Source organism: Mizuhopecten yessoensis, unplaced genomic scaffold (assembly GCF_002113885.1).
Source record: "Mizuhopecten yessoensis strain PY_sf001 unplaced genomic scaffold, ASM211388v2 scaffold6135_2, whole genome shotgun sequence".
NCBI lineage: Eukaryota > Metazoa > Mollusca > Bivalvia > Pectinida > Pectinidae > Mizuhopecten > Mizuhopecten yessoensis.
This window is the reverse complement of record NW_018406398.1, coordinates 36744-48329: the sequence shown is the minus strand read 5'-3', so window position 1 is coordinate 48329 and position 11586 is coordinate 36744. Positions and strand designations below refer to the sequence as shown.

Genomic DNA, 11586 nt, shown 5'->3' with positions numbered 1-11586 from the left:
TCCTGTTAATACAATACCTGGAGTCACACATAGTGGTAAATCTCCAGTTAATACAATAACTGGAGTCCCAAATTGTGGTAAATCTCCTGTTAATACAGTACCCTGAGTCACACATTGTGGTAAGTCTCCTGTTAATACAGTACCTGGAGTCACACATAGTGGTAAATCTCCTGTTAATACAGTACCTGGAGTCACACAATGTGGTATATCTACTGTTAATACAGTACCTGGAGTCCCACATTGTGGTAAATCTCCTGTTAATACAGTACCTTGAGTAACACATTGTGGTAAATCTCCTGTTAATTCAATACCTGGAGTCACACACTGTGGTAAATATCCTGTTAATACAGTACCTGGAGTCACACATAGTGGTAAATCTACTGTTAATATAGTACCTGGAGTCACACATTGTGGTAAATCTCCTGTTAATACAATACCTGGAATCACACATAGTGGTAAGTCTCCCGTTAATGTAGTATCAGGGGTCCCAAATTGTGGTAAATCTCCTGTTAATATAGTACCTGGAGTCACACATTGTGGTAAATCTCCTGTTAATACAGTACCCTGAGTCACACATAGTGGTAAATCTACTGTTAATATAGTACCTGGAGTCACACATTGTGGTAAATCTCCTGTTAATATAGTACCTGGAGTCTTACATTGTGGTAAATCTCCTGTTAATACAATACCTGGAGTCACACATAGTGGTAAATCTCCTGTTAATGTAGTATCAGGTGTCCCAAATTGTGGTAAATCTCCTGTTAATATAGTACCTGGAGTCACACATTGTGGTAAATCTCCTGTTAATACAGTACCCTGAGTCACACATAGTGGTAAATCTACTGTTAATATAGTACCTGGAGTCACACATTGTGGTAAATCTCCTGTTAATACAGTACCTGGAGTCCCACATTGTGGTAAATCTCCTGTTAATACAGTACCCTGAGTCACACATTGTGGTAAATCTATTGTTAATACAGTACCTGGAGTCACACATTGTGGTTAATCTCCTGTTAATACAGTACCAGGAGTCCCACATTGTGGTAAATCTCCTGTTAATACAGTACCAGGAGTCACACATAGTGGTAAATCTCCTGTTAATACAGTACCTGGAGTCGTGTCTCGAGGTAGTCCCTCACTGTAGCCATATGTTTGCTGTAGTTGTCTAGGTACTGTACCACAAGTTCAGCGGCCTGTACAAACAAGTATGTAAGATTCAACCGTTGTCATTAGTCTTACACTGTGTACATAAGACATCATGTGAAAAAATAATACAATTTAGACTCGTGTACAATACAGCATTGAGTTTCAAAATAGCATGACAAAAAGATCCAAATAATGTCCAATTTTTGGTAAACATTCAGTATATTAGTTCATGGTGATATTGTTTCATTTCATAGTGTTGTTTAGAGGCAGTACAATGAAAATGCACACATTTGTAATTAAGTCTTCTATGAAATCTGCTAACCAACATGCCAGTCTGACAAGTGAGACCACATACCTTTCCCAGACCAGCTATCATACCAGTGTTCTCTGTCCTGTAATGTAGATAGATTAATTCAAATTTGTTCTGATTGAATACAGTGCCTCTGAGTAATTTAAATAGGCTGCAGATATTGAACCTATAGTATAGTTTAGTAGATTTTATTATGTTATTTTATTGTAAACTTTGTCAAAAGCAGACGCCAGTAGAGGTCTTATATGCCACTAAACCCGTCAAAAATTGCCTTTTGAATCCTTTGTCAATTATGTATCAATTTCTGTAAATCTAGACAGTTGTCACTAGTGTTGAAATTCAAATATTAACACTATTAGCTCAAAAGCTTAGTAACAACATATAGTAAATAAATGATTTAGTTGTGCGAGTCCTTTAACAGTTTAAAAATTACGGCCCAGACAAGATATTCCTGAAAACTTTGCACTTATTTGACCTTTGACCTTGAGGTCAAGGTCACAGTGACCTAACGACAGTGCACTGTACATCGTCTGTGGGTAATGCAGATAAATTGCAAGTTTTATCAGGATATCTTGAACTTAGCACTTATTTGACCCTATTGTTAGAGGAACTGCCTGCTGCTAAATGACAGCCGAGAAACCTTACTGCTCCCAGGAGGTACAGTACTTATAATGATAAAATTTCCTTTTGACCCCTCTATACTTACCCTGGTCTGAAGTTACGCTCCTGTCCTCCACCATACAACATCGGGTATAAAGGTACCTCTTTACTTCCTAGGTTTCTCACAAACACGGCTCCGATCCGTGGGCCATAGAACTGAAGCAACAAGAACCTATATAAAACACTTGTGAATTAAGGGATATATGCACATAATCAACCAGTGTTAACAAAATATATTCAACACATACACAAAATGGGGAATCAGAATGTAATGATCTGATATAAAAATAATACCTTGTGGCCCACAATGCTTAGATAATCCACGTCCATTTCCACAACGTCTACCTCCATTTTACCAATAGCCTGGGCTGCATCTGTGTGCAGCAGGATTCGTGGCAGGTTTTTACGAGTCAAATTGATGTGACGGATACTCTCAAAGATCTCCTTTATTGGCTGAAAATATATAACATTATTCCTTTGGACAAACTCATAAACTCTAGCTACATGTATATTGTTTCTACCAAAGCATGGTCTCTTGTACATGTATTGATAGAAAAGTTTAGACTACATTACTGTAATCAGCCTTAAGATTTCACACAAGAAATACAGTATCATTATACATGTATACATATGTGCTCCTAGTAAATGTCTTATTCATTATTTTACAAGAGCTTACAAAATGCTGAAGGAATTGATGGCTCTGATCATCCAGAGAACTACAAACAAATATCATGACTCGGCACTCTGTCCTTGAAAAAAACATTTTATTCTATTTTTAATTTTTAATTGTGACACTGAAAGTGGGTCAAGGTCATTAATCTATACCTAAGTCAGCTACATGATAAAAATCATGACTCTGGGCCTTACAGTTTAATAGAAAATCTTGTAATAATTTCATAACACATTTGACTCATTTGACCTTAAATGTAAAATGTAGATCAAGGTGATTTACTTGAACAAATCTTATACTCCTTCATCCTGGCATGCTACATGTCAAATATCATGACTCTTTGTCTTGTGGTTCTGAAGAAGTTACTTTAAGGAAATGGTGATATCAAACAGCTTGACAAGCGGACATTGGACTGTGCATATAAAGTCACAGGAACTTAACTCCAGGTGAGCTAGAAACAGTCAAACTTCAGTATTAAAAATCATTCTTAGCAGAAAAATGTCCTGTATTATAGATTTTCCATTCTTAATACCATAAAGAGCACTTTACAAGATACCTGTATCACACCTGTCTCCTTGTTACAACATACCTGTATTATACCTGTCTCATTATGACAACGTATTGTATTATACCTGTCTCATTATGACAACACACCTGAATAAATGTCACAGTCTTTGGCATTACAGTAAAAACTCAATATAATGACTCTCATTTCATTTGCCTCCTCGTTTACCGCCGATACATTTCAAGGTCCAAATTTTTCTGCTTTCTAAAGAAACCCTTTATTCACTTCCCGCAATATATCGCCTAACCCGTTCAAAATAGCAAAATTTCTATGGACAAATGGTGGCAGTATAACAAAGTTTTACTGTATATATCAAAAGGTATGAGGCAAGTAAACAATAAAACATGAGCAATAGAAAAGATGAGCTATCAGCAGGATAAGCTACCGATGCTGACTTATGTACAATGTAGTCAGACCAACAAAAACTTAATGTACCCCGGTATCACCCCACACCTCCTTAAGACGAGAAATGTAAGATACATAATATTTATGACAGGGAAACTTGTTCCCCAGTACTTTTTATATTTTGTATTTTATTCTGTGGCATTTTATGTATTCTGTTTACATGTGCATGCTGTCATCTCGTAATAGCCCTAATGGTGTGTGTGTACAATGTAGACCATGTATAATAGACAAAAGTCTAACTGTGCTACCCTGTATAACTAAAGCGTTTATTGTTATTTTAATTAAATATTACATACTAGCGATTCCCTCCTCAGCCAGGTTTTCCAGTACAAGCTTCACCGAATCATGTTCCATGTTGGAGGTGATAAAGTGGGGCAGCTGGTCTGAGTTGTCTCCCCTACTGGGATCAGTCCCATTAGTGATTTCGTGACCGAGATGAAAGTGCTTGAGAGCAGTCTGTAAAATCATGTTGTTGGCCTGTCATAACACAAAGATACATACATATTAAATATATATTACAAAGAGATATTACCTGTATATAAACATGACATGTAGGGATATTATGTACAAATTACATAAAGATATTTTCTGTACCTATATTTTATAAGAGTCTATAGCTTTTCTAAATAAAGCATTAACTATTCAAAAGAATTCTTTCAGTAGAAGGGAAATGTGTCAGCTCAAGTCACCAAAGCAACATGACTTTACATCAGTTCTTTAAAGAAACATTTTATTGAAAAAACTGGAGAGAAATAACTAAAAAGGCAATGTTATTTAGATATTCTATCAAATTTGTTTTGCTTACTCTTATATTTTGACAAGCTATCCTCGTAAAATTGTAATTGTCACACACAAACTTGAATCTTCCAATATCACTTACCTCTGTTCCTCCTGATGTGAAAAGAATATCTGGAACAAAAAAATGAAAAAATAAATAAATAGAAATCATTCCTTCAAATAATTAAAACGTATTATAACTCACAAACTATTCATTTGACTTGACAATTGTATCACTATAAAAATACCTGTATTTAATTAACCTGTATTATGTCACAGCTATATGTATTATGTCACACCTGTGTGTAGTTTACCTGTATCCTGTCACACCTGTACATAGTTTACCTGTATCATGTCACACCTGTATGTAGTGTACATGTAACATGTCACACCTGTATGTAGTTTATCTGTATCATGTCACACCTGTATGTAGTTTATCTGTATCATGTCACACCTGTATGTAGTTTACATGTATCATGTCACATGTGTGTGTAGTTAACCTGTATCATGTCACACAAGTGTATAGTTTACCTGTATAGTATCCTGTCACACCTGTGTGTAGTTTACCTGTATAGTATCCTGTCACCCCTGTGTGTAGTTTACCTGTACCTGTCATATCTTTGTGTAGTTTACATGTATCATGTCACAACTATATGTATCCTGTCACACATATGTGTAGTTAACAAGTAGCATGTCACACCTGTGTATAGTTTACCTGTAACCAACAAATAGCTTTAAGGCGAAACAAGGCCTAAGCTGTCGGATAGATTAAATCCACCAAGTGCACTCTCTCCTTGCAGTGATTATCCCAGAATTGGGCCTACAGTGTATTAATTCAGATTTATGTATTTGAGTAATTAGCAGTATAATAGACATGAACACTTTCCAATAGGTACAATGCACATAAAGTATCTAAACCTCCTGCTGAACCACTTGCTCACGTTTTTCCTTCAGGTAAACTATAAAGTGTCATACCTTGTTGTAGTGATTAACATGTTTTTTATTTGTTATTTCATAGCTATAACCATGCACATATACTGTGACACAGGAAAACTCTGCTGTTTAACTTTTAAAAATATATTTCGATCTAGATATTTCATGTTAAAAATACTTCTGAGAACAGAAACTGGTATGCCAACACAGGATATAACTGTGTAATGTCAACAAATGAGGCAGATGACATACGAGAACATTGATTGTAAGTATACTTTAGATATTAAAAGGTTTCATCTCAGTTTATATTAAGTGAACAGCTGCTTCCAGGCCAACATATACATTACTCATTCCGGGTAGCACAATTTACCCAAAAAGACCCCAAAACACCCAAAAAGACCCCAAAAACACACAAAAACACCCCCAAAAACACCCAAAAAACACTGATAAGACCACACAAAAACACAGACGACACTTAAATAATATTCAGTTAATATTATAATGTAGTAACCTGTTTTTTCGGCATCAACTGTCAATTCCTTCAATTCGAAATTACGAGAGTATGGTATATGTGTTACCTCCCTTGCATCGCGATGTTACAGATGACAGCATTATTACATTTGCAGTACATAAAACATAAATGGTAATAAAAGAATTGTTGAAATAAATATTATTTGAACAAGTTGTCACAATTTTAAACAATCAGCATGGAATGCACAATCTTCCAAAACTTTGGGATCAGTTCTTACATATGTCTGATTGGATTTAGAATTGCCATGTGGGATATTCTTACTCATTCTCACACCTGACTATTCTACTAATGCTACTGTAGTAAGATTTTGGAGACCGGATGGTACATCTGTAAATGTTGTGATTCTTCTTTTTTATCCCAAGTCTCCTTTCAAAGAAGTATAATACCTATGCATGCATAAGAATCGTTCCGGCTGCGGAACACAGGGCTCAAAAACCATCTTGCCACAAAAGAAGGTCTGACCTGCTGTCAACTGACATAACACACCTGTAATTAACGGCACGTGCCTAGAAATCACAGTTACGGGTGACGCTGTTACAGGTGTGACATGTGTGTTAGAGTGTTATTTCGCGAATGGATAATTGGTTGAAGGTGTTCAGTATAATTACCCAATTGACGTAACACCTAAATGAAAGAAAAACATGCAATCATTTTACCGCGAACCACTGATTATGGGATTAATAGTTTTTTTTCCGATTGATTGATTGTTGCTAGTTTTACAACAATTGTACTAGTATTTTCTATATCATAAATGCACAAAATTAGGCTTCTTATGTTCTGCTTAAATTCATTTGTATTGAATTTTAAAAAAAGGTTAAAGCACGTCCAACATAAACATACGTAATAACACTTTATTTTGTAATTACACTTTTATACAAGTTCACAGAAATGGTTCGATAGGAATTTTCATGATATGTGTAATAAAACACGCGAAGACTGAGTTTTGGTGATTATATAATAACATGATTTGATTCATATTTAGATTTGATATAACGCTAATGTAGGGGAATCCGCGATTTTTCGTTTGTGCGTCAACATCTGACGTTACGTCATCGGAACGTGTGGTTTCTTAGCGATACCGCACCTGTAACACTGCTGTTCATATACGTTAACACTTCAAAAACATTCAACTGATAACACTGGAGTTATTCACGTATAAGTAATTCGTAATTCTTCATTGTACAACATGTACATTAAACTTAATTACAACAAAAACTTCCAGTGTCAATATATTAGTCCGTGGTACATTTGATTATCTAAATAATTTGCTCGTAATATGTTTGCGTGATGGACAAATTTTCCTAAATTGCACAATTCCTTCGTTTTCACAGATTATAGAAATATAACTAATTAAAAGACGAAGGTATTCGATTATATTTCCACGGTAGTTTGACATCGTCATGTGTGAACAGAAGATTACACAAGTAATGCTTGGTCAGGTGCCGTTGTAACAACAAACCCACGCACTCAGCCGCTGAGAATTGTTATGGTTTCCCTAATTAGTGGTAAGAAGTGTTTCTACAATGACTCTCGTTATGTCACAATAATGAAGATGTGGAGAAACCAATATCAAAAACTGGCCAATCAACGAATGATACGTTTCTTGATATGCGCGTCATATCATACAGATACACGGACGGACACACACTTATATATGTACCATTTAAGGGATTTTTTTTAAAAACAAAAGTAATAATTACAATCAAACAACCATGCCTACTTTGATTCTATATGGTAGCAGCTACATTGAAAGACTTCGGCGCCATTGTGATGGAGACCTATGTATTTCTGGCGTGAATACTGTATTCTTTGGCAGGGGTGGTTTGAGGACAGACAGGATGGACCAGCGATTTGTTAGGCAAGCCATAGCAACAGGTGCAGAATTTGCATTCCTCCACGTCGGAGGTAATGACATCTCACCCACATCTACACCAAGGGAGATTTTTGAAAGAATTGTCGAGTTGGTTTTTACATTCAATAATGCTGGAATGAAGAAGGTATGGGTGGCCGAAATCATCACAAGGGGAAACTTCAGTAAAGTTCCTGGTCTGACAAAAGAGGCGTATGAATGTCAACGGATACGTATAAACCAACTTCTCCACAAGAAATTTGGAAAGCACTTCGTACAGTTCAAAGACATTAAGTACCCGACTGACTATCTACAAGACCTGGTCCATCTTCAAACCAGTGAACTGATCACCGTTAATACAGGAAGAAAGAAGTATATGTCCAGAATCCGAAGAATCATCGCCTCCACACAGAAGCATTAAGAGGAAATACGTATCATAAAACGGCCCTTTTTAGGGCCAATAACTTTCGAAAAAAAGCACCCAAATGATTCACTCGAAAAACGCAAAATAGATTGAAATAATCAGACTGTTAAAAAAAGTACGAATTTAACACTTCAAACAGTATCCTCTTAAGAACAAAGCACTTGTCAAATACAAAATAAACATAGGCTACCTATGTCAAATAATGTGGAAAGAGTGAGAATAAATACCATTTATCGATAAAACTTTTGTGAATAGGCAAACGGTAAACTTGTTGCAGGGGAAGTAACTCAAATACGTATAGTTAATATTACTTGCGTCGCTATAACTATTCAATTAACGGGAAACATCATTATGTCACATAATGACAGGAAGCAGACATAAAAATATCTGAACATTTTTCATGTGTTTGTGTTGTATTTTTTGGTGTTTTGGGGTGTGTTGTGGGGTTTTTGGGGTGTTTTTTGGGTCTTTTGGGGTCTTTTTGGGTGTTTTGGGGTCTTTTTGGGTAAATCGTGCTGCCGCAAGAACACTGTTGTCTTTTGCCATCATGTAGCAGACTTCTGTAGCTGATTTGGTTTTAGCATGGAATGCACAATCTTCCAAAACTTTGGGATCAGTTCTTACATATGCCTGATTGGATTTAGAATTTCCATGTGGGATATTCTTACTCATTCTCACACCTGAATATTCTACTAATGCTACTGTAGTGAGATTTTGGAGATCGGATGGTACATCTGTAAATGTTGTGATTCTTTTTTTTGTATCCCAAGTCTCCTTTCAAAGAAGTATAATACCTACATGTATGCATGCATAAGAATCGTTCCGGCTGCGGAACACAGGGCTCAAAAACCATCTTGCCATTTTTTCCTCTCTTTAGCCATATAGAAGGAAGGATATATGTTATATATGTTTCCATCATACAAGGAACCACAAACCCTAGATTCCCAGACCGCCCTCTACCAATTGAGCTAAATGGAAATAAATTCCCTCTAGCATTAAGCTAGAAGGCGACTGTAATCTTATGTTCTATAAAAATCAGCCACACAAAGAATAATCTGTCCAAATCCACCACTTGTCTACCTAATTAAGCACCTCAAGTATAACTTTAATGTACCGTAATCAATATATTCGCGATGTTCATGTCATCCTGGTAAAATACTAGGTGTCTTAACTGGGACAAATGGGGTCCCAGGGATGCTGTAGGTGGTAACTAGTGACTTCCTTCTGTTTGTAACCCGTACGTAGTACCTTACATTTATCAGGATTGAATTGCATTTGAACCATTTGTTCTCCCACTGCTGTAGGTTTTAATCAGGACCACAAGATCAAGAACATTTTTGTAAAATTTGTTAAAATCATCCAGAAGGGCAAATCAAGATGTAAGAAATATCTAAATCAACAATACCAAGAAGGATTTAAAATGTAAAAGGATTTCAATTTTCGTTCTGAAATGCGCCTAGTCAATTTAACACTGCATGGTCTTCGACTCGTAATAGGAAGAAGACAAAATAGAACTTCTCTGGTGGATAATATGGGATAAACAATATAGGGACACAAAACTATTTGTTTTTGTAACCATTTTTATCATATATATGACAAAATAGCATTTAAGAAATTGAAAACTTCAACTCTGTCAAATCTACTTTCGGTTTGAAAATGTAATCTTTTTGGGCTTTAGTTGTGCATATTCACCGGGTCTCTCCCCTCTCTGCATTGTACCAGAAAAATATAATTGCTTGATCAGAAAATACGAAATAATCAGGTGTTCCAATTATTCCAATACCTCACCATGGATCTGTACAGCACTAGCGCGGTCGCATCTTCGTCTAATATGGACGTCGAATAATTCAACAGAAACGAAAGTAGAAATACCAACAATTGTCCTTATCCAATCAAATCGCAGGTTACATTGATGCATGCATACATTCATTCAACCCAGTCGGTAAGTTGCCTGTTTGCTAAATTTCCCACAACATATAATAATAAAAAAAATCATATAGCATTGACACATAGGTTGTCATTTTGTTCGATTTAAAAATCCATTACAAGCCATTATACATGCCGAAGAGCACTCAACAACCTGAACAGTTAAGTGAACTGATTATGAGACGAACTATTCCATTGGACAAACTAATCATGACTTTTTTCTTAAAACATTATCTTAATATTGTTTACTACACGATTAATTGAAGATTTTGGTTTAATTAAGGTTAATTTATGCTTTTATAATGCCTATGATATAGGCTGATTTCTTCTCATTATTCAATTTTCCAGAATACGAAAACGAAAGTGGACATGGGCAGTACCTATAGAACTTGTACCTTCGTTCGAGGTCGAAGGTGAGTACATTTTTCATGAGGTAGCACCGACCATTAGTAAAACAATAAATAAATTTGCAAATAATTTTCCAAATAAACTCTTTTTAGAACATTTGTAGATATATATATATGCAAGTTAACAATACACTACATTTTGTGTATGTATTGATGTACATGCAACGGTAAATATACAGGTAGAAGTAAAGACCAAAACCTTGTTGATAAACAACTGAAATAACTTGAAGCAAAATTGGTCACTAAACAATCAAGCAAATACAGCAAAAGAGAGATGTTTGTTAACATTGATAATTCACATCATCATTTAGTACTGTGAGTTAAAATGCCCCATAATATAATTGTAAATAGTTCAACACAGACTCAACTAAGTTCTGGTCTGATCTGACCCCTGTTAATTCAATGCCTCCTGCTATTAGCAAGATCCTGTTGGATTATTTAGTATTTTAACTCACCTTTTTAACTGTAAGATTTCTGGATTTTATTTCCTCCATATCAATGACGCACCAAAGTCACATATTATTATAGGAACGTAAAAATGCGCCGCAAAAAGCTACCTGAAGCTTTTCATTGGTGAAGATCAGACTACTATATCAACTATATAAGTACATTCAGCATGAAAGGACACAAATGTGGGACTTAACAGTTTAAGCTTCAACCAATGATAAGTAAATGGTACATTTTCATAACCCAAAATATCTGTTCACCTGTAATAAAGCTTACAGTACTTACCACCAGACTCTAGTTATACCATTATGATAAAGCTAACCACCAGACTCTAGTTATACCATTATGATAAAGCTAACAGTACTTACAACCAGACTCTAGTTATACCATTATGATAAAGCTAACAGTGCTTACCACCAGACTCTAGTTATACCATTATGATAAAGCTAACCACCAGACTCTAGTTATACCATTATGATAAAGCTAACAGTACTTACCACCAGACTCTAGTTATACCATTATGATAAAGCTAACA

The 11586-nt window shown here is 35.6% G+C and overlaps 3 protein-coding genes across 3 annotated transcripts in view; 1 reads left to right on the top strand and 2 right to left on the bottom strand.

Annotated features, from left to right (window-relative positions):
• Positions 1 to 2553, bottom strand: part of LOC110451636 (selenocysteine lyase-like) — a 7269-nt gene extending 4716 nt beyond the window's left edge. The window contains exons 1-4 of the mRNA XM_021499753.1: positions 2411 to 2553; positions 2163 to 2272; positions 1502 to 1538; positions 1110 to 1193 (exon numbers count right to left, since the gene is read on the bottom strand). Coding sequence (XP_021355428.1) covers positions 1110 to 1193; positions 1502 to 1538; positions 2163 to 2272; positions 2411 to 2467 — 288 coding nt within the window. The 5' untranslated portion in view covers positions 2468 to 2553. The remainder of the gene's footprint in view (positions 1 to 1109; positions 1194 to 1501; positions 1539 to 2162; positions 2273 to 2410) is intronic.
• Positions 2466 to 10595, bottom strand: LOC110451635 (selenocysteine lyase-like). The gene is made up of 4 exons (XM_021499752.1): positions 10060 to 10595; positions 4637 to 4665; positions 4053 to 4233; positions 2466 to 2569 (listed from the first exon to the last, which is right to left on the bottom strand). Exons 1-4 carry the CDS (start codon positions 10199 to 10201, stop codon positions 2550 to 2552), a joined length of 372 nt encoding a protein of 123 aa, XP_021355427.1. The 5' UTR covers positions 10202 to 10595; the 3' UTR covers positions 2466 to 2549.
• LOC110451632 overlaps positions 10595 to 11586 on the top strand; it is a 28735-nt gene continuing 27743 nt past the window's right edge. The window contains exon 1 of the mRNA XM_021499750.1: positions 10595 to 10610. The gene's annotated coding sequence lies outside the window, so the exon portion shown is untranslated. The remainder of the gene's footprint in view (positions 10611 to 11586) is intronic.